The sequence below is a fragment of the Mercenaria mercenaria genome, chromosome 8 (genome assembly GCF_021730395.1).
Source record: "Mercenaria mercenaria strain notata chromosome 8, MADL_Memer_1, whole genome shotgun sequence".
Taxonomy (NCBI): Eukaryota; Metazoa; Mollusca; class Bivalvia; order Venerida; family Veneridae; genus Mercenaria; species Mercenaria mercenaria.
This window is the reverse complement of record NC_069368.1, coordinates 45,969,226-45,994,062: the sequence shown is the minus strand read 5'-3', so window position 1 is coordinate 45,994,062 and position 24,837 is coordinate 45,969,226. Positions and strand designations below refer to the sequence as shown.

Below are 24,837 nucleotides of genomic sequence, written 5' to 3'. Positions count from 1 at the left end.
AGTTGCAATCATTGGTTAAATTGTGCAAATAGCAAAAACTCGTCGAGACTACAAAAGCTAAATGCAAGATAAATCAGCGGTTATTTAAGTTCCGAAGTGAGATTCACTGGACAATCGGCCAATTAACATATTGATTTTAGTGGCATTTGGAAGATAGTAGTATTCTCAGCCGTCAAAAATTGAATTTAAGGTAAGCTCCTTTTCTTGTTTTGTAATGTTTAGAGTAAAATTTGATAGACTTGAATAGATGTAAGGCTGAATATAAATCAGTATTTTAGCTCGGGCTGATGAAAAGTAAATATTTAAAAACACGTTAATTTGTCACAGAATAAGTTACATGTTAAATGACAATGCCAAACATATGCACCACATTGTAAGCAGTACTCATTTTAGGTTCGGAACCTTCAATAAAATATTCATGGTACATTGTATATCATTTGCCCACTGTAACGTTATTTCGAACAAGGTCGGATCCTGCGGGGTTCTCTAATACACATTTGGCTTACTACCTAGTATGGCGTGAACTCCTATATTGAATTTAGATACAGAAAATGAAAAATGAAACAAGGAGTAAAGATACAATTTATTTCCAATCGAGACAGTTATGAAAGGTGTCCATTTACGGATCCTTCCTAATAAAGGCACAGCTGTAATGCTAAAGCTAGATTTTTTTGTTTTGTTTTTTTCATTTCAGACAAAATGTCTTTTCAAAGTGTAGTTGCAGTTTTAATACTAGCATTTATGATAGGTAAGTTTGTTTGTAGCTTCTTTATATATAAAATAAGAAAATTAATAAATAATAAAAAAAACATCATTTGAATTTTTACTTTTTGTAACTTTGGCAGGATTATGTACTATTGAATTCAATGAAAAGTGACGAAATCATAGACGTATTGGCTGGTGTACTACAATATGCTGATAAGACGTGTTCCTGTGCTTCCTTCTGTTCCTTTGATAAACTTTGACATTGCATGTTATATGCACTCGAATATCGTGGCAAAAGTGGACATCGTTGATACAAAAATAGATTTGTCGAGTGAAGTTTTATTTAACTCTTACTCCAGATCGTACGACACAAAAAAGGGAAGACAATTACGGTGCTGTACCTCTCAAGGACGCTTTAAAACTTAGTTACGGACATACTATATACCTTAATTGTCTTCCCTTTTTCTGTTGTCGTATGATCTGAAGTCCAGTGCCTTTAATATAAAACATATTTGATAATGAAAAACATCTATTTTTAGATGCAGGTCAAGGTCAGACTTCAGTCCCGCCTATGATTGTTCCTCCTATGTTGACCACACCTGTTACTCAACTTACAAGTAAGTATATGGCCAACATAAAAATAGTGATTCATTATGTTTTGATGTTGGATACTATTAAAATATGTTAAGGTGATGAACCCATATAACAGTTGGTGTTTTCCGTCTGATCACGTGCTCTCCATATGCGATTCGGCATTCTTCGGTTGTTTTGGAAAACATTTTTTTCAGTTATGTCAAACAACATACGATCATATGTAATGCTACGAAATTCGTCGTGTAACTTTACACTCTTTGATGTTTTCATCTCTGTTAAATATTGACATATTTCAATAAAAATTGAATACACTATTTTATCTATACATGTAACAAATACAGTAACAATAAGATAACCTGAAAATAGAAAAAAATACAAAGAGAGTATTCTTGCGCTTGTCGCTATATTGCAAAGAGTGACATCTGGGGCCAACCTCATATGTCAAGTGATTGAACACGCCCGTATTCGGACATAGGATGATATTACACAAATGTACATTTATTGGTTATTAGATTTGTATCAAGAAACACATGCACAAGTTGTGCATGTCGATAGATCAAGCGGCGTGAGGAGTGCATTAATCCTCGGAAAAACAAGTGCACATTTCTCCATTCAAAGCAAATACTCTTTTTTCTTGCACATACATTTTAGCACACTTTGTTCGTTGGCTGAGTTAAATTGAAAAATGTCGACGTGGAATCCATAAATGTGTTGTTGTTAGCGACGCTACATACCTTTTTTAAACTAACTGCAATGAAATGAAAATTTCATAGGGATTTACAGATTTATATCAATTTTGTGACTTTAAATTTAATGGTTACCTGCTACGTCTTAACCATTTAGACACATCCACATTAAATATTATGTGCATTTTTTATTGAAAGTGGTCAATCTTTTGCAGTAATAACAACAAAAGACCAAGTGTGAATTTAGATTGTTTTAATTCATCACAATTTCAGACTGCAATGGGAGCCAGTTCGACATAGTTTTTGTCTTAGATTCGTCTGGCAGTGTAGGTGAAGAAAACTTTAAGATTGTAAAAAGCTTTGTGAAGTCTGTCGTCGGGAACCTGAATATTGGACAAGACAACACCAGGGTTGGCATAATTACCTTTAGCAGATACCCAGTCATAAGACTGCATCTTGATGATTACACTGATAAAGAGGCATTGCTTAAAGCAATTGATGTAGTGCCTTACATAGCTGGTAAATATATTATAATTATTTCATGAATCCTTATAAAAATCACCGTTTCATAGTTTGTGCTATATCACCGATCTGTATTCAAAACATGATAATTGGACTTAGTAAGACAAACAGTTGAAAATAAAACTGCAAATTAATTTTTGATGTCATGTAATAAAACACTTATTGAATGGCTAGCCGGTCAATAGAGGAAACTATAAGTATATTTTATCATTACATAGTTTCGTATATAAATCTTTTCATATTTTTGTGCTTGACCGGTTTATTCAGTATGCAGAACTAAAGTCAAAACCTGAGAAAATCTTAAAAAGCAATATATTTCTTATGTTATGTTTTATGGCATTTGGACCTCAGGCAAATAGCTTTGACTTTTGACCAGAAAGTCATTAACATATAATTTAGCGCATTTTTTATTGACACAGAGAGTATAATTATCACACTGTTTCGATTACATGTTTCTTTCATATATGTGTACCAAAACAATATTTACAAGGCCGAAATTAAAGCTATTTGGTTTGCATACCTTAGCAGTTCATTGAAATGGTTCTGATCCCGGAAGTTGCAAGGTACAATATCCAAGGCATTGTTTATTTTCACTGTGTGAATTGAGAAAGGAAAATGACAAAAAGCGGTTTAAGAAATTTTATGTAACAATAACTAATGAATAAAAATTAAGCAGGAGCTGTTTGTAAAGCACATGCACATTGACATGCTCACATGACGGCCCATCAAAGAAGACAATATCACAAGATATGAGCCGTGCCATGAGAAAACCAACATAGTGGGTTTGCGACCAGCATGGATCCAGACCAGCCTGCGCATCCGCGCAGTCTGGTCAGGCTCAATGCTGTTCGCTAACAGTTTCTTCGTTTCCAATAGGCTTTAAAAGCGAACAGCATGGAGCCTGACCAGACTGCGCAGATGCACAGGCTGGTCTGGATCTATGCTGGTCGCAAACCCACTATGTTGGTTTTCTCATGGGAGGGCTCATATTAAGTATGCTGTCACCTTGAGTTTGACCTTAAGAGGACACAAGCCATTCAACACATATGCCAAACTAGCCTTAATACTACATCTTCCTCGGAAGATTTGTTCTTTATGAACAGAGAGGCAACAAATCAAGTACATAGTCCAAAACGACATTTAATATTTGAACACAGTCCTACAACAGTACAATTTTTAAAGTTTTCTTTGAATAATACACGAATGTTTTAGACTATCAACACTTTAATTATTTTTTTTTATTAAATTACTTGTACAAAAACAGGTTTCCCTCATCTTTCAGAATTTCGCTTTCTTATATTTATGAACCAACAATCTGAATCACAAATCACTTATCCAGATGTGGTAATTCCAGTATTTTGTATTACCCCTCCCCTCTCTATTACATTTTTGAGAGTTGTAAATACATCATAACAGTATTGTAAATGACTGCTATCCTAAAAATAAGCTAATAAATTAATTATTTAGAAGCTATCACCCAAATGCACTTCAGCCCGAAAAATGTAAACGATATGCAAACCTAGCCGCTTAACTGAGCAACCCTACAAAGTTTGGCTGAAATCCCACCAGTATTTTCAGAGGAGTAGTCCGCGCAAACCAACGTAAATTAGTTAATCATAGTTAATATTCAAAATTAATTTAGGTATAACGGAGACACACAGTGCCCTCTATCTTCTCAAAGACGAAGGGTTTCGGGGATCAAGGCCAGATGTTCCCAATATAGCCGTGGTTGTTACAGATGGGAAGTCATTCCACACCAACCTCACAACAGTTGCTTCAGAGGAACTGCAGGCTCAAGGTATGATGAATATTTAAAAAGATTTTCATTTATCGAAATATAGAAGATCATTTATTTCATTTAATCAGTAACTGTAAATAAAAAGTAAAACAAAAAATATTTAGTAAGAAGTTAGGTTTAACATTTATTGTAAAAACACTTGTGCAGTTCGTAAAATGTAAATGTTGTGTACCGCTTAACCATGTCAATAAAAGACAAATGAGCCGTGCCATGGGAAATCCAATCCAACATAGTGGGTTTGCGACCAGCATGGATCCAGACCAGCCTGTGCATCCGCGAAGTCTGGTCAGAATCCATGCTGTTCGCTTTTAAAGCCTATTGGAATTAGAGAGACTGATAGCGAACAGCATGGATCCTGACCAGACTGCGTGGATGCGCAGGCTGGTCTGGATCTATGCTGGTCGCAAACCCACTATGTTGGTTTTCTCATGGCACGGCTCAAATAAAGGTTATTTTAACTGCTTTTTGATAATATGCATCATAGATAAGAAATAAAACACGGATTTAACAAGTCGTGATATTTCATAGTCGTTGTCGTCCGGTTCAGACATTTTTATACTAGGGTGTCCATCTGAAACCATCTCCTTCAAACATCGTTTAATGCCAGCATGAAATATGTATTGAACCAAATAAGAAACGCCACTCAGTTTAATCACGGCGGATGCCTCCCCGCTTTATTTTTTTTTTCAAACAAGTTTTGATTTTCAATTCATTCCATTTAGATACCTTTATTACTAAATTATAAACTATTATTCAACAAAATCGAAGGCGGCAATATTTTGTCAGCTTTTGTCAAACTGAGCAGAGGGAAATTTGCCCTGAATACAATCGAATGTACTATGGTGACATAAGCACAAATTGTAAAGCATGCCAAATACAGATAGAAAAAATATATTGTTATATACGTTATGAATTTTACTTTTGGTATTATTAAATACAGACAGATTAAGGTATTGATATTATTGATAAATTGTAATATTGACAAGACACTAATCACAATATATTTCAAGACCCACGATGCACTATCAAGCACAAGATGGCTTCTAGTTTTACTTGGTTGCATTCTGTGCTTCTAAAGGATCTCTTTACAGATTTTATTACTGACATGTACGTTATCAGCTAATAAATTCAACTGCAGCTTTTGATGCTGATCTAGCATTGCTGTATAAATACTTACGTAACATTCTTTCTATGTTTCAAATTCTTTTGAACCAGGGGTTGTTATGTTTGGAATTGGAATTGGCGGTAATGTCAACCTGAATGAGCTGAGTTCTATTGCATCCAGTCCAAACAATCAATATGTATATACTGTGACAAATTTTGCTTCCCTTACCAACATTGTGAACTCATTATCTTCAAAAACTTGTGACGGTAAGTTACTTTAAACTCTGTTTAAAATACATGTTCATGTCGAAAAACATACACCTTGCTGATTCCAAACAGACGGAGGAAAATAACAATCTTTTTTTATCTCTTAAAGGTCCAATACTAAGGTAAGTGAACATTTTAATTTCTTTTAAAAAGCACAGAAACTATTTCATTTTATTGGAAAATGAAAGTTGGTAAGTAGAAATTCAAAATAAATCGCAGTATATGTACAATTATTTTTCTATGAAGTATGAAGAAAGTTAAAAAGACCTGGGTGTCATTCTGTCGATTCATTGAAATTTCAACATAATACACATACATTTCTTTGAGTTCCAAAGACCTTCTGTAAATTTTGACCTGCCAATCTTCATTATTTAGTGTCTTGCAGAAGTCTATTCACTGGCTATGAAAAAAATTGCCAACTCACTTTCCCTTAGTAATGGACATTTAAAGTCATTCAAAATGGTACAGCTAAGCAGATGATAATTTCATTTCAAAAGTAAAAGGCTGTTATTAATATCTTACTAAGCGCATGATTTTCACGTGAAATGATTGATTTCAAATCCCTTCAATTTCAGTGACGTCAGTTGCGAACACCACTCCTGTTCCAGTGTCAACCCTACGTAAGTTGTTTACGCATTTAACTACCCCATAGCAAATCGAACTATAAACGCATTTCAAAATATACAAACATTGATAAAAAGATAAAACATCTTGTCTGATAGTTACAAATTTGGACTCAAATCTTTCCATTTTTCGTGGTTTTCATATATGTATGAACTGCATATAGAAAAAAGTTCATGTATTATATATTTAGAATTGTGTTGTACTGTTTATACTTCTTATGTTAACATGGTAAATATGTACTTTTACACAAACACCTTCATTTCTTGTCTCTTTGCAGAACCCACGTACATTAACGCGACTACAAACAACACCTTTGGTAAGTTAAAGAAGTATGTGCACATTTTAAGGAGAAGGTCCATTTCTATTCAGTGTCTCGACGTAAGAAATTACCTACTGCTTTAGTATTTTACTTTTGCAAATTTTTTATTTAAGATAAATAATACCTGACAGAAGCATGATTGAATAAATGTGTATTTTTTCATGAATCTATATTTGCTATCTTCCATAGACAGAGTATAATTATAAATGAGTTTGAAAGGTCACTCGACCTTCCTAGATCCCTAAAGACAACAAATGGGTCTTTGGTGATTTTTATCTTGAGATCCTGCCAGTAAATGATATTATTCCAAAAATGAAGCACAACAGTAATTACTAACAAACAAACCAACGACAAGTTACTTGGAGTCTTTATGATCAAGTTTTCAACAACCCCATCTGGAATGATAACATTTTTTATTTATCTTAACAAACAAGCTGGCACTATCCATCAACGTTTATGCCCAAAAATGACATCCAGTCTAATATTAGAAGCTATATCCAATCATTACAATTGCTAGACAATAAAGTCAATGTATTTCCCAATTAAAAGCTCGGACAAGCTGCACTCTAAATTTCAAATTCAAATAATCTTGGAAAAACAAGCACCTTAAAACAATTTCACAAGTATCACAATGATTTTCGCAAGTTAGAAAAATGGGAAAAGCTGTGGGGCAAAGCATAGGCAGGTTAAAATACACAAACTTGAAATTGTCATGCGAAGTGCAATCAGATCGGTCAAAAATGATTTCAAACACAATTGCAAAACTATCACGTTTTATGAGATATAACGTGATCTTGTAGCTATCTCCTTTCCCAAAGACGTAAAGGCCTAGCAGGTTGTATATACACATCCTCTTAGACGCCGATAAGTCCATGTCATTTCAATTGTTTTTCAACTGCTCCATTTTCCTCATTACAAAACTTGTAGAACAGGTTATAGGTTATCCCCCAACATTGCAAAACAGCCAGTCTATGGGTCATTAAGCAGGCAGTGACATAGCTATTGCATTATTTGTTATTTTATTTTCATTTTAAATATTTTAACAACCCTGCTAATTTCCAGATTCTCAATGTCGCTAAAAGAACTGCCTCTAACATTTTATAAGTTTGTTTCCTACTAATTATTTGGCCGTATCAAAAGACACATAGATCTAACACGACGAAGACGTTTTTCGTCCTGTGGAATAATTTCACATGGTAATTGACTCTGCCTTCTTGAAATTATTCCGTTCCACGTGTAACCGTTTCGAAGATTTACGATGAATTGAAGCAAGCCTTCACTCTGTACTAGTTCCATTCCATACTTTGTATAAAATAATATATTTCCTTCAACAAATAACATGATCGAATTCTGGACTGGAGCAGACTTGAACGGGAATACGCTATGCTTAAATATGTAAAGATATTTAGTTACACGTAATCAAACATCGCACCTAAGTGTTTCGAAATGAAAAAGAAGTTCAATGGAAAAAACTAAAAAAGTCAAAAGACAAAGTATATTCCGATACATTTAATCTATGTTTCCTTGTTATTGATTTAGATGACTGTAACCGTACCGTGGCCGACATTGTGTTTATACTAGATTCCTCCGGAAGTTTGGGAATTAACAACTTTGCGAGTGTAAAACAGTTTGTGATCAACATGGTCAACTATCTCGATATAGGTGTCAACTATACTAAGGTCATTCCGTCTTTCTGTTATTATCTTATTACAATTATATAGACATTGTAGCATGGACAATGCATCGCCACCTTTAAGATTTAGGCAAAGTGCTATACTTTGTTTTTGTTGGGTTGAACGTCGCACCGACACAGTTAAAGTCATATGCTGACTTTCAATCTTTGATTGTGGAGGACGAACCCAGGTGCACATCCGTTTTCATTACGAGCGGGCACCTGGGTAGAACCACCGGCCTTCCATAAGTCAGCTTGATCGCTTCCTCACATGAAGAATTCAACGCCCCTGGTGAGGATCGAACCCACATCGGCCAGGTGCAAGTGATTTGAAGCCGGCGACCTTAACCACTCGGTCACGGAAGCCTTGCTATACTTTGAGTTTAGTGCGTTTCACATTAAATTAGATTGAAATCCGTTATCGACCAAGATAACGTACTAACCTTTAAATTGGTGATAATAACATATTAGTATATTGTGTGTATTTCACTTTTCATACGTAATTCCGATTGATTGGAGTGATACCGTCTATTTTGTCTAAATCTAGGTCGGCGTGATCACTTACAGCAACTACCCAACAAGACGAATCACACTTGACAGCTACTACGACAAGCTAGACCTTATAAATGCCATAAATCTAATCCCATACTATCCTGGTAAGATACTCTATGCTTAGCACTAACAAGTTCGTATCTCATAAAAGACTCCGTCTTAAGTTACTAAGCAGACACGATCGTATTTTAAGTGGAGTAAGAATTTTTGCCGAATTATCAGTAACTTTATCACTGTACAACGGACAGATAATAATATTTACTGATGCATGAACATTGACGTATAGAAAATAACAGGCTGCAGTCGTAGGGAGGTTGAAATTGACGGAAGGAGCTAAATAATTGTTAGTTATATTCGTCTTTTAAATCATATCACCAGCATAGAACAAGATGTTCTGTATCTGATTTCATAAGAATTGATTTCGAAGCAAAAGTAAACCCATACCCATTGTACTTACAAATTTATAATCCCTTCCCAATCCCTAGTAATATTTGAACGAAACATTTCGGCTACCCTGCTAGATAAAACTTAGACAAAATTAATGATCTTCCTTATTTCCTTATTTTTCCGAAAAAAACCCCCAAAAACTAAAGATTAAAAACAATTTCGTATCACCATAAAAAGGTAATATCCCCCCTCTCCTACCCCGTGTTTTATTTTCATAATATTTTATACTTATACCTTGTTTAAACACTTAAAAGTAGGCTGAGAGTATGTTTGATTGATAATCAACTTAGAAAACCTATATCATGTCAACTTGATGATTTTCAGAGACTGCAGTATAACGTTTTGCAATGGTATTTACAAGTATTATTTATGTATTATCTCATTCGTTGAGTCTTTTGAATTCAATTTGTAGACGACAGTTTTTTTATTCAGGAAACACGGAGACGGATAAGGCGCTTGACCTCTTACGCTTGGAAGGTTTTGAAGGTGAAAGAACAGATGCGCCTAATATCGCCATCGTCGTGACCGATGGTTTATCAACGAATCCGGACCTTACAAGAATTGCTGCATCTAGACTCAAGAAATCTGGGTCTACCGTTTTCTCTGTTGGTAAGATCAAATCCGGACGTTATAAATTTGCTACAGCTAGACTCAAGTAATCAGGGTCTCCCGTGTTCTCTATTTGAGCTGCACCATGAGAAAACCAGCATAGTGCATTTGCGATCAGCATGGATCCAGACCAGCCTGCGCATCCGCGCAGTCTGGTCAGGATACATACTATTTGCTAACGGTTTCTCTAATTGCAATAGGGTTTGAAAGCGAACAGTCTGGATCCATGCTGGTCACAAATGCACTATGTTGGTTTTTTCATGGATCGGCTCACATTTTGTTTGATTCAACCAAATCCGGACATTAGATAATGTGCAGTATCAAGACTGAAAAAGATAAAACAATGTTGCTTTCACTACTGTCAAGGCGTTTAAAAACCACTTAAATACTGTTTTGCATGACAAAGTTATAGACCGGACAAGAAAAAAATCCTATTGACTTTTGATCTCCAAGTGTGACATTGACCTTTAAGCTAGGGTTCTGGGTTTAAACTCCCCAGTGGTGGTTTTGCCACTGACCGTTCCAAGGCGGTGCCCCACTGTGTTCCTGTATTTGTTTGTTTTGTCATTTTGTGTTCATTTTTGTGTGTGGTATGCGAGAGTTGTTCGTGTGTGTCTTTGGGGAGGCTGCGTTTTTTGAACGTGGCTTTCCCTGTTGGATATTCTTCCTTGTTGTTGTTTTGCTTTTTTGCACATGACACGTCATCTCATTATGGGGAACATTTATGCCAAGTAATATTGTAATCCCTTGATGGATGACAGAGTTATTTACCGGACAGGAAAAAACCCTGTTGACCTTTGACCTCCATTTGTGACATTGACCTTTGAGCTAGGGTCCGGGTTTTGCGCATAACATGTTGTCTTATCATGGGGAATATTTGTGCCAAGTAATATTAAAATCCCTTCTTGAATGACAGAGTTATGGACCGGACACGAAATTGCGGACGGACAGACGGAATGACGAAGGAAAAGTGAATTCCTATAGTCCCCGAAACTGGTTTTCAACCAGTAGGGGACTAATCATGTACTTGTAAGAAATGATGAAAAAGGAGGATTATATCAACGAATGTCCAACATTCTGTTCCACAAGAAATTTTTATCAGTACAGATCTTTAATGCCAGGGTATTTTATATATGTAGCAACACAATTTAACACATATTCATATATTCATAATGTCATGAGTGTATTTAACATTTAAAGCATAAAAAGTGTATAACTGAACTCACAAATATTTCCCTGCTGACAATGAAAAATATTCTGGATTTAAGCGATATGAAATTATCAGTTTTGAGCAGTTTTGAATACTGAAAACATTTCAGCATAATTGTTATAAATATTCATAAAAGAACTATAAACATATTTTAAAAATCATTTAAGATATACAGTGTATACCAGATAAGTAAACAAATCAGATAAAAGTTTTATGATTATTTTATAATATCTGATTTATTGAAACTAGATCGATCGATGGCACACAAAAAATCATAGACCTCATATATCAAAAAGAATATTTATCAAATATAAGTTATTAAAACTGTAAGCATATAGCCTTGTAACACACTAAATAAAATCCAAAAAGTAACTCTCTAACATTACCTTGAGTTCTTGGCTAATATGATTAGCTACATTTCCATTAACAGGAATAGGACAAGATGTTATTGACAGGAATGAGTTGAACTACATTTCTAGCGACCCAGACAACGAGTATGTGTTCTTTGTGGCCAACTTCTCAGACCTGTCCAGTATAGAAAATAGCGTTGCGACAACAACTTGTTTAGGTAAGTATTCATTGATGTGCTATAAGTAAGGCAAACAAACAACATGTAAGTACACTGAAAACTTAAGAAATAAGTTTAACTTGGTAAATTATCAATACTCAAGTTTTATCATTCAATTCAGATCAGTCTGCAGTGACATGTTCAGCAAAATGAGGTAATATTCTATAGTTACGCACGAGAAGGCATAAATTCTTTCACCTTGGTGTTTAAAATAGATATTTTACAAATCGACGTGTTTACATAAAAAAGCTTGGCAGGTATGGATTACTATAAACTGTCACACAGTATACATTACATAAATACGTTACAGCGATGATTATATACAAATGTATGAAGATACAAACAATAACAAACGGAAATAAATGGTATAGTCAGGTGGAAATGTTATTTTGTCAAGAAGTTATAAAATTGTTTCTTCCTCTCTGTACGTGCTGTCGGTCTCCCTGAAAGCATCTGGAACGTAAAATGTCATATTGGAGTCACTGCCACGTTTAACGATCAAATCTATAGTGTCATCTCGAGTTAAAGTCTCATTTTCTGCCAAATCCTCTGTGGCATCTTCATCTTTCTTACTTACTTCTGTAAAATTGTTCATTTCTTTAGGGTCTGTTTCGTTGAGCTCAGTAAGTGTGTCATTTGGGAATGTCTTGGATTCCAGTTCTGTTCCAGTCGTTTGACCCAAAATAACATCTGCAAAGTACCAGGACTCTGAATATTTTTGCACGGCGTCCGCAAACATATTTTTCCAGTTAAGATTTGATGTGTCCACAGTGTAGTCTAATGATTTAAAAAGAAACTTCTTTAGTATTAATGGGAAAAAGCCTGTTGCTAACGCGGCAATAGCTTGACCTGCTGAAGAAATATCATTGGCTTGACCAAAAGCAAATATTATAATGAAGACAAAGACGAGAAATAAAATAATCCAGAGAAAATTTGTAAAAGCCTTAAAATAGAGCAGATGTACTAGACCTGGGCACTGAAAGTGATTAAGTTGTCCCATCTTAAATAGAAACGACGTTGGTATGTAAGGAATGTCTGATTTATCTAAGAATAGAACCAACCGGGAGACTTTCCACTTAAGAAATCCTTCCGATCCGGAAACAAGGCACATTCGTTCGGGGACATCTATCTTAGCCGGTACTCTGAAAGCGGTATTTTCTTGCTCCTCGCTAGACTTCGATGCTTCATCCGTCATTTTCTCACCTACCATACTTTGAACTTCACCATTAATTGCTGTACAGTAAGCTGCGTATCGATTATGGACACCCTTAAAGCTTTCATTCCCGTAGATAGCTATTAGCAAAATCAAAGAAACATACTTCAGAATCCTACTTGGATCTAGAATAAATCCCACTAAAGCATATACCGTACACTCAACGTAAAAGGAAATACATTCGATTAACAGAATTAGGAAAAGCCACATTGTGATAAACGTCATTATGAGCGCTATAAAATGGATAAATTTGTTTAATCTGCTATTTTCCTCATTTTCATTCACCACAATAATGGAACCAAATTTCTTTTCCATCCACGTGTTGAGCTTTCCTGGTACTTGTTGATCACTGCTTCTAAAAATATTTGGGTTAATAACCTTTGCAGTGTAGAAAATCAGATTAATGAGGAGTCGCAGTGATAAATTTAGTATGGGTATAACTTCCATCAGCACAGCTAGGAGATAGAGCGGTAGTATGATCAACCATAAAGGCAGTACAAGGCATCCTATAATCCCAAATCTTTTCAATGGGCGTAACATGTGCGAAGCCATTAAGCCACAGGCATCAGTTGTCGATTTATCCTTTGTATCACGAAAACACTTTCGAACTGTAAACTTAAGTTTTTCTTTTATTGAACCTGGCATTACTATGTAAACAAGCATTTCCACTCCAAACAGAATATGTATCACCATGAACAAGTTATGTGTCGGAGAAAGATATGTTACCAAATTTCCCGGATATGGTATATTTAAATCATACTTGTTGTATAGTCCTTTCTGGAATTCAATTTCTTTTTCTTCGATTGAATAGTAAAACCAGATTCTTAGGAGCCACGGTATTGTAAAGAAAAATGCTGCAATTAACATCATAATGCCACTCAGACATTGGTACCACCGGAAGATAATGTTGCATGGTAACATAACCCACATATCCTGCATGCAGCAATCCCCTACCGAATCAATATCATACCGCAATTTACACCGCACCAAGAAGTCTCTCAAAAATCCCAATAATGTGACGGGTGCGTTTCCTTCGGATACAATTTTACTATCCTTTACACAGACGTCTACGCCTTTTACGGAAAGGTTGTGGACTTTCTCTTGTTCAAGCGTTTCTAACTGCATTTTGAATTTCCTTAGGTGTGTGAAATCCTGAACTTCGGCTTTTATAAAATCAGTCTCAACATTTGATGACTCTGATACCACTTTAACCCTCAACTTAAATGATTTGTCAACTTCTGCTGTGTAAATATATGTCTGGAATATACTATTGGCTTTATACATGAAGTCAGGCAAGTGCAAAGGACTGTATAGAATAATAACGATCTGTAGAATGATAATAGATACAAACAGTAGCTGTATCCATGTAGTTTGGGTCAATTCAGAGCACTGAAGCTCATTCTCGGCGTTCAATGAACAGCAGACGTAAGCCAGACAACCATCATTTGCTTCCTCTTTTCCAACTTGTGTATTACATATCTCCGATCCTGATGGCAAAGAAGAACCACTATCTCCAAAACTGGTCATAAACTGATTTCTGAGAATATTTTCAAGTTCTTCTGCTGATTTGTTTTTGAGGCAATTTTTTGGACTTTGATTCAGTACAACCTCGTAAGTTGCAACAGACTCTCCGAGTGTGTACAACGACATCGCATCGAAATATTCTTTAAGCATTAGTAAGGATTCTCCAGTCACACTTGTAGAAATCACCCAGCGGGTGAATCGATCCTCTGTCATTAGAAACGTGTCATTCTCTCCCTTGATGGAAACTCTTATTTTAACAAGTTGCTTCGCATCGTTAGCCAGTCCAGCTATTGTCTTTCCAGCATCCGTTACGGCCGGTACTAATAAACAAGGCGGTTCGGTATTTCCGTATTGCACGGGTTTATCCGTACTACACAACACACTGAAAAAGTGGCATGAAATAAAGAATGCCAGAATCCAAGCAGCCATTTCTGTTTCGTATACGCGATAAATCCGTGTAATGAGATAAACAACGTAGTTGCACTACTATTATCAATACCACGGAAATATCCCCTTGATTTTATAGTTTCACATCTTATTCAAGCTGAAGTGTTTGTCTGCTTCTGTACTTCCTGTTGTTTATGAAAATATTAGCTTATACAGCTCATGTTACGATCAATAACTTTAACGAGACACAACGTTAGTGAATAACTAGTGCTATTCGCATATTCGCATATTCGCTACAACGTAACGCTTCACTTGTAATCTTAACCAATATCTTACATGCAACAGTATGCTGCTGTGTATAACCTTCTCACTACAAGTATTTTTGTTGTGGTAGCGTTTATGAAACGATATTTTATAATATACATTAGTCTAAAACACTCCCCAGTTTATGTACAGTTTGTGAAAGTTTATTCGTTAAACGTTTACGCATGAAATACCCAATAAACTAATAAGATTTATTGATGTTAATATGCAACTGTAAACACTGCTAGCTTTACAGCTACATATGTTATGAATCATTATTAGAGATATTTTTAGCTAAAAATGTAATACGTCGATGCGGAGTGCAGATCGAACAACAGGTATGTTCTCAAATTGTGTATTACACAGAATGTAATTATACAGTATGAATTTTCGATCTAAAGTATCATAAAAGAAAGCGACGATACTAGATTATAAATTTTATTTATATTCGTTTCACTAGTTTAACCTTTAGCCTGATGGTGGCAAGAGATTCTGCCTTTGCGACCAGTGCAGACCAAGATCAGCCTGCAGACCAAGATCATGGTCTGCACTGTTCGCTATTCAGTCAGTAAAATTTCGGTGAGCATCCCTCTAAGTAATAAGTGGTACTTCCCATATTGAATGATGGACCAGTCCATTTTAGAAATTTAGCAGGCTAAGGGTTAGAAATTTTCAATCTCATTCTTCTTTCTCAGAATTGCTCACTAACAGCATTCTTTAATTATCTTTAATCTTATATTACTATGTGTATGTTTAAAATATTATTCAAATACCGAATGTCTTCGTTAGTACGAGACCTAGAGACTTGAGCGATAAGCGATACTAATCGTTGCATATCTCGCAATTACTACGCGTTAATTGTTATATATCTCGCATTACCGCGCTTACCTATGATTTACTTATAAATGTTATATCGTAAATATTTTATCTAGCAAATACAGTATTACTTATGACGTACATATCTCGCATTACAGTTACAGTGGAATCCCGCTATTAAGACCGCCAATGGTTCTTACATAAAATGGTCTTAATAGCAGGATTGTCTTATTAGTGGAGCGACCTAAGAGGGTGGGCATATGTCCTAAACATGCATATCATAGTGATCAATAAACTCTTTCATCGGTTTGAAAGACATGCAGTTAAAAACAAGTAATAAACACATTCATAAAATGGTTGCATTAATTTTTAATATCTCGCATCACAGCACTTACTTTAACTTACTAAATTATTGTTATATCTCTCACAAATATATCATAACCTATGACTTACTTATTGTTATATATTTCACTAATACATCATTACCTATGACTTACTTATTGTTTTATGTTTCATTAATACATCATTACCTGTGACTTACTTATTGTTATATATTTCACTAATACATCATTACCTGTGACTTACTTATTGTTATATATCTCATTAGTACATCATAACCTATGACTTTCTCATTGTTATATATCTCACTAATACATCATTACCCATTTACTTATTGCCAGGGGCCTCCGTGGCCGAGTGGTTAAGGTCGCTGACTTCAAAGCACATGCCCCTCATCGATGTGGGATCGAGCCTCACTCGGGGCGTTGAATTCTTCATGTGAGGAAGCCATCCAGCTGGCTTACGGAAGGTCGGTGGTTCTACCCAGGTGCCCGCTCGTGATGAAATAATGCACGGAGGGGCACCTGGGGTCTTCCTCCACTATTAAAGCTGGAAAGTCGCCATATGACCTATCATGTGTCGGTGCGACGTTAAATAATATAAAAAACAACAATAAAATAAAATAAAAAAAATAAAATAAAATTACTTATTGCTAAATTTGTCGCAATTACAGTTCCACTAATGACTACAACGGTGAGAACAGTACCAACTACCCCTGTCAGCACTGACTGGGTCACGCCGTCAACTATGAAACCAACATTGACACTAGCCCCAGGGTAAATAAACACAGCTTTTGCTTTTAGTACAGTTACTGACAATACAATGTTCTATAGTTTTTTGTTATTTATGTTTGTGGAATTTATCATAGACGGCTCTTCGGGGGCCGAGTGCAAAACTATAGTATCTTAGTATAGCGTCTACATTTATATACAGTTTTAAATGTTTCGCGATCAGATAATTATGTGCTAGAATTAGTTAATAGTTCGTATATGTCCCAGCTGATGTTATTATAAACATACTGCCTTAATTCATTTGATAATTTGGAGTGAGGATTGACAGTGAGCAATCAGAACTAGCTAAACAGAAAATTTATTCAAGTGCAATATAAAACAGCCGCTGAAATTTAGTGTTTTACTCTACTTTATTCTTTTCTATATATATATATTTCAGTACAATAAAGCCCGAAATAACCACACCATGTGAGTATACAAATTTAAAGCTTTTTACGTCTGCATTCTATGAAATATATGCATATAATTATTTAGTTCGCATATACATAATTACTCATTTCATTATGACATTAAGAAAACGTGTCAGTTTTACAAAGCCTTTTTATGTTATGCTGTTGTAGTACATACAAAAGAATAGCTGGAATATTTTCCAGTAAGATACAATAATTTATAAGAATTCCTTTGCTAATCCTAAATAATATCATCATAAATATGTGTAACTGTAATTTGTGTACTAACTGATCTTCTTACTTTTGATCTCTTTTCCAGCATGTATTGCCAAAGTTGCTGACCTCGTTTTCGTTGTTGATTCATCTGGCAGTGTTGGGCCAGAAAACTTTTTGAAGATGAAAGAATTTATGAAGCAGACCATCAAAGTATTTGATATTGGAGATGATTTTACACGTGTTGCTGTTATTACGTTTAGTTCTAACGCCAAGCTAGAATTTGAACTAAACACCTACAACAGCAGTCAAGACGTCCTTAAAGCTGTTGATAACATTGCCTACACACAAGGCGGAACTAACACGGGTAGCTAAATATATAGACTTATATCCTTAGCTACCTAGGGCATATAGGAGCATTTCACTTTTAAAGAAAAGTTAGGCCCCAATAATAGCAATGTCTGTATCTGTCCATTCAGCCTATGGACATTTATATATAGTAAGACGTAATTAGAAGATCCTTTGGAAGCACTGAATACAAATAGCAGATTCGATTTGATTGAGTCGGTTCATAGACAGATAACTGAAAGTGCAACATCCCTCAAACACCCATAGCTCTGGCTTAATCGGAATTCGATTATACAGATATTCAATGGACTCCGTGATTCCAAAGCCCCAGAAAACATAACAATACTGAATCCAAAACAGAGGTTTCGTGACTGTTTGATGTAGAAATAATTACCGTGTTAATGTTAACTTTACTTGTATCTTAATAATTAAGAAAACATACTATTTATTTCGGTTATATATAGATATATATTTCATAATAACTTGTTTTTACAGGTGAGGCTTTGGAACTTTTAAGATTGCAAGGATTTAACAACGAACGAGCCAGTGATCCGAACATTGCTATTGTAATTACTGACGGTTATTCTAAAGACAAATTTGCTACACGACAACAGGTAGCTTTATTGGCTTCAACATCGTAAGATTTTAAAATATGGTTGTTAAATGGACGTGAATTTATTTAATTGTCTTTCTGGATTTGTCACCGGTGCTTACTTGTTCTTATGCTACTAACAGTAATATCTCCTCTGCCTTTCAGCTAAGGAGTTAGTTTACAGAAACTTACTTTAAGTCGACCTGGAAACAAGTTTTACAACTTGTATTAATCCCACTCGACACTTCTTTCGTTATGGTATTTAAACGTCACGAGGGTATAAAAGAAGGGAAGCTTGTTTCTGTTTTAATATTTTTAATGGTGAAAGCCAAGCAAGGGAGTTTCTGGTACCAGTTTTTCACGTTTTTGGTATGGTCGTCTAGGCGCAATTTAGACTGAACACTGAAAATTAAGCTACCGAATACAAATATTTGCAGTGACATTCCAAATGTATGCATGATTTGTGAAAGTTCGTTTCGGGTTTACAAGATTCATGTTTGCACCAAATTCATTTCAGGCAATGCTTGCGAAACGAGACTCAAACATTACAATAATAGCAATTGGTGTAGGAAATGGCACAGATGTAAATGAATTGACAGACATAGCAACAGTAGACAAAAACAGCAATCAAAGTCTTGTATACGAGGTCGGAGATTTTGAAGCTTTGCAGACACTTGACAATGTTGTCGCTACCGTTACTTGTGGATGTGAGTATATTAGATTATCTATATAAGGAATAGTTTTTGTTTGTTTTAGGAATGCAATTTAACTATAATTGTTCTTGTATTACTAACTTGTGAATTTAAATTTGACCGTTTGACTCCGTTTTCAAACTGTTGATCTACTCCCTGGAACGCGTAAAATACAGAGAAACGAATGCCTTAGACACGGTGTTGACGAGGAATCCAAACAAATAAAGAAAACATGTAAAGTATATGAATGAAAAAAAATGGGTACAACAAAGCGATATTATTCGATAACCATACGGTTCTCGCTTTTCAGTATTAGATGTGTTGTTGTAAAAACCGTCACGCCGATTCAAACAGGTCTAGAATATCTGATTCTTTTCTTTATTTTAAGTGGTCATAGCACGACGTACTACGGAGCCGCCTGTACAGACTACACCAACTACAATCGAGCCAGATGGAAACTGTACCGATGCCGTAGAGAATTGTGACGAATACGGTGACGACATTTGTTACGATTACAAACCATGGGCTATGGCTCACTGCCAACGGCATTGTGGCTTCTGTGCCGGTAAGTTGCATACTGCCATACAGTGTACGTCTCAAAATGGTCAGTCGGAGATTACTATATACGGGTAGAGTTAGTGAAGAATACGGTGACGATACAAACCATGGGCTATGGCGCACTGCCAACGGCATTGCGGCTTCTGTACAAGCAAGCTGCAAATAACCATACAGTCACGTCTCAAAATGGTCAGTCGGAGATTACTATATACGGGTAGAGTTAGTGTCATATTGTTTAGATGTGTTGCATATCGCCTTGAAGTGACACTTCATTCCTTGTAATTGTAAAAGTTTTAAGTTGGTATGCCATAAATGGTATCTCATATTGTCACATATTGCTATTATATAAGTCGGTATGACATTGTGTCGCTTTTAATCCATATTAACTGGTATATAACCATTAGCCATTTCAAAATCAAACCGGATATACGATTAACTTAAAAAAGGACACAATCGTCATGTTAAAAAATATTTTTCGGCTACCTTTGCTCTAATGATTCTACTTCATATTCGCAAAGTGAAATTGTTCAACTAATGATACACCATTAAAATTAAGTTGATCGAGTGTTTTAAAATGTGTTGAACGAGATCCATGCTGTAACTCAGCTCCCCTAGTAACCAAATCCCTGAACTATGATCTCCTACAAACTTAAATGTTGCTTCGTTTTGTCGTCGTCAAGAGGCTCGTTTGTTATGTGCAGAAGCATTATGGCCTGATTTAACCTTTGCAGGTCCTGCGACAACGCCTGCACCATGTGAGAATCGTTTGAATAATTGTCCGGAATATGGAACATACATCTGTACGTCCGTGTCTCTGGTAAAGTGGACCAAACACAACTGCCCTAAATATTGCGGATTCTGTGGTAAGGCATGTTTATATTTTAGAACTATTAAAACCCTAGCCCATCTAGCTACAAATATATTCAGTAGAATAGATATAGCATTTTCATATATGTCTTTTGTGAATGACTTGTAAATTTGTAACTATTTTCGTAACATGTTAATGCAACCTGTCCGGAAGTTAATAGTTTTATAAAAAAATGGTATTTCTGTTCTAGGGGGAGGTCCTATCCCAACTGAGCCAACAACAACCGTAGCAGCAATGGTGGCAACCGGAGGTATATCATGTAATAGAAAATTGACAGCATTTTAAAACTTTTTCCTTTACCCTGCCAAATTTGTAAAATGGACTGGTCTATCATTCAGTTTGGGTAGTACCACTTCTTATTCAAAGACGTGTTCACTGAAAATTTACTGACTGAATTGTGAACAGTGCAGACCATGATCGACAGACACATCTTGGTCTGCACAGGTCGCAATGCAAATATCCGGCGTATCAAGTTACAGTCACAACACCTGATTGATAAGGATTAGTTTGAAATGTTTTTGTTCACATTTTAAATTTTCTCAGCATGTACGTTTGACAAGTTTTGCATACTCACTTGTTTTTGGATTCCGCTCTTGTAACATAAATGCTTTGAAACTTTCTGCTTTTGGTATTGCAGCACCCAAGTGTGAAAATACATTATCAAACTGTGATGAGTATGGTGGAGTTGAAATGTGCCATAAACAATCGTACGAGGCCTGGGCTAAAGCTCACTGTGCAGAATTCTGTGGCTTCTGTTCCAAATATGCAACATACAAAGGTCCAACATTATCAAATAATGAAACGTAAGTATACTTTTACAAAAAAAGAGACTTCACAAGGGAGACATGCAACAAACATTTTGCAAACACACCAATTATAGTCAACGGTAAAAAGAGTTGTTAGTTTAAGATTGAAGTAGTTGCGCGAAATATACTGGGTTAGTTTGAAATTGTAGTTTTGCACGCCCCCAATTTTTCCATTTAAGCGAATTAAATGTTTGTGCGTTTATCACATTTACGATACGATACATTTGTAGTTCTTGTACATTTTGGATTAAACTAAAGGTTCTAATATAGTACTGAACCTACAAACGTTTTACTGTTTAATTCCACGAATTATACTCAAATAAATAAATAATTCAGTAAGAAAATAAATTCTTATTTTTTAAATATCCTAAAATCAAATCAAAAATTCATTTTTGAACAGATTTTAAATCAACGCAGTTTTATCAGAAAGGGAAAGTTTAAAATACCCATACATATTGAATAGAACGTTGTAAGTACTGCAGTCATTTTGGGATTTCATGATTTTGTGACTTTTGATTTTAGGGAAAGCTTATTTTAACCGTAACGTTTGAAGGAATTTACGTCCGATTATTATGGGTTTTTATGTTTCCTTAGTTTCATAACATGTAAGCTTTACATACCGAATCCAATTTTCATTCAAATTCATCAATATGCGAGTTTACTGACCTAGATATGCAAAAATTAAGTACAGTGTACATCATTTTGCGTTGCCTAAAACATTTACCATTTGTTTTAGCTGTCCTGACTGGAATCTGCCGGTTGCGTGTAAAATGGGACCTTTCGATGGAAGCTGCTGTCCCATGCCAATCTGTCCTGATGGATACAAACTAACTGCAAAGTCACCGATGGAGTTCTGATTCCTACACATACATACACCGATTCATACACATTCATAAAAACTAACAACTTCCGAAAGTCATTTAGAACGTTTTGATTGAATGAATAGTGTTTTATTCTTTATAAGATGTAACCCTTTGTTAATACAAGTTTTGAATATTCAGTATTTTCTTTTGTACATTTCAATCAGTGTAATGAAGTGCTTGCCCGGCGAGATCTTGCTACTGATAGGAAATGAAAATGAGAAAAGTCATGCAGCTTTAATGTTGAATATTTCTGTACACAAGAATGGAACGCGCTAATTAGACACGAGAGGTTCTTTCAGCAGCCCCCTCCCCCACTCACCCCGCCCCGATACTGTTACACAATTAACGCTCTCCTCGAGTCTGTCTAATCTAATTCTTGCTTATATTGCCTCAAGAGTGTTTCCTTTACATTGTACTTTGTTTATTTTCTGTGGCTATGAATTGGAAATATCTACATTTCCACTTTAAGTTATAATCCATACTGCAACAATTGCATGTACATAGTTTCAAAAATGTTCAGTTCATAAAAGGACAAAACAAACACTTACGTCCTTATTCTAGGGCGTAGATTTAATCCTACAGTAAAGCGTCGGCAGTGATGAAACTTTCATCAGAAATTTCCTCCACTATTTTGGCTTTTCGAGTGTTACCGCGAGTGGAGATATTGCCCTCAATATTTCCTACAATCGCGTCAGATTTGTGACAGTACCGTTTGTTGAGCCTGCTAGGAAGCAAGCTACCATTTAGCCTTACTCATTTGGCTTATCGGAATGACTTATTTTATGATCCGATATTTTATAGTTGTCATCCCTCTAAGCCTTACCCGTATCTGCATTTTACTGTTGGGAAAAATAAAAAAAGGCATCAAATACTGATCTGTGACAGTCAGAAGTTTCATGCTGTCCAGAAACTATATAAATAATTGTTCCTTCTCTAAGGAACACTTAGAATCTGTAAGTCTCACTTGACTGAGCAAGTGACCTCGAAAGCTGTTGTCATTACAAGCTGGCCAATCAAACTCCGTGACCTTAGAAATAACCTCTGACGTTAAAATTATTCTTTCCTAATTGAGGCAACTCTCTGGCTGAACGCGATCTGCGGATTACACATTACTAAACCCGAGGATGGAAAAGTGGAGTTGTTGAAACAGGCCAAACATCTCATTTGTCACAAAGGTTAACATACATCGTTACCTTCGAATGCATGTTTAATATGAGAAAACAAACCCCATTGCGACCTTCTCATTGTGCGCAACAAATTCATGAATCTAATGCCGGGATGTCACATTCACGAGATTTAGTACAGATACTTCTAAATTACAGCCATGAGTTACTTGATCAATGACCACTAGGTTAGTTGTGTGCGAGGTCGTAGACTAATATGAATTAAGGCACTGCCTAGCATGGGGATTTATCTTTTATATATCTACTTACGAAGAAATAATCAACACTCAAAAGAAAATGAAACTTCGCTCTAAACAGTAAAGTTTACATTTAGTGCCATCATACCTTTTACAGCGAATATCATACTTTGCAAAATTTATGGGAAGCCGTGACGGTGACGTCATTCACCGCGTTCTCGCACTGGCTTTAGGATTTTTTGTTTGTTTGTTTGCAATCCACGTAGAAACTTGACAGCCTTTACACTTCCTTACTGTTTCAAAAGTGTTTTTCAGTTGCATGTACAGTTTTCATTACGAAAAAAAAATCATGTTGGTGCGGTTTACGAATTTCTGTGACTGATTCGGGGTGCTCGGATGTTCTTGCAGACAACCAGTCTGCGTTTTGTACATAAACCGGAACCGGAAAACATCGAAAAAATTGACTCAGTATATCCAGACAACAAAGACGAATAACTATATACGGACGTTACCGTCTCGGGGCTTTTCATCCCCTATTAGCACATCAAATCACTAGTACATTAGGAACCCATAATATATCTAGCAAAAAAATAATGACAGCTTTGAAGGGTGAACATTTTACTTCCAAGAAGTCGGGCAAAAAGTAACTGATTAAAATCAAATACTTCCGTATAATATCCATTTTACTTGTTAGAAAAAAAACCAACAAGTTCCGTAAAATCTCCACTAGTAGTCCGCTACTGTCATAGTCTGCTTTCATCTCTATGAACTTCTCAAAAATTCTACACGCATGTACGATTTTCAAATAACACGTGGACATTTTTGGACTGAGTTTAAGAGTTTAAATCGGGTCAATGTGCCAGTGTTTCTTAATTGCCGTATTTACTCAACTAAAAGTGGTAACGGATTTACTTTGTTGTTGGATTTAATAGGTTACGGCGGAAATAGTTACGGCGGAAATAGCGGACTTGACATTTTTTTCAGGCAATAGAAAACAACATACATCTTTTTAAAAATTTTAGATATTTTTTTGTATTTTGGTGCAGAAATATACAACCCTTGGTGCAAAATGTAATGCCCACGGGGCGCTTTAACGGC

At 35.6% G+C, this 24,837-nt stretch overlaps 1 protein-coding gene across 1 annotated transcript; it reads left to right on the top strand.

The window, feature by feature from the left end:
• Positions 1 to 22,516, top strand: LOC123565755 (collagen alpha-1(XII) chain-like). Its single transcript, XM_053549875.1, has 22 exons — positions 1 to 190; positions 695 to 748; positions 1,245 to 1,322; positions 2,259 to 2,504; positions 4,150 to 4,305; positions 5,521 to 5,676; positions 6,252 to 6,296; positions 6,578 to 6,616; positions 8,159 to 8,298; positions 8,839 to 8,947; positions 9,723 to 9,899; positions 11,540 to 11,677; positions 16,933 to 17,035; positions 17,430 to 17,458; positions 17,759 to 18,019; positions 18,496 to 18,614; positions 19,110 to 19,299; positions 19,673 to 19,849; positions 20,574 to 20,705; positions 20,901 to 20,960; positions 21,348 to 21,513; positions 22,253 to 22,516. Exons 2-22 carry the CDS (start codon positions 700 to 702, stop codon positions 22,371 to 22,373), a joined length of 2,691 nt encoding a protein of 896 aa, XP_053405850.1. The 5' UTR covers positions 1 to 190; positions 695 to 699; the 3' UTR covers positions 22,374 to 22,516.
• Positions 22,517 to 24,837: the final 2,321 nt, after the last annotated feature.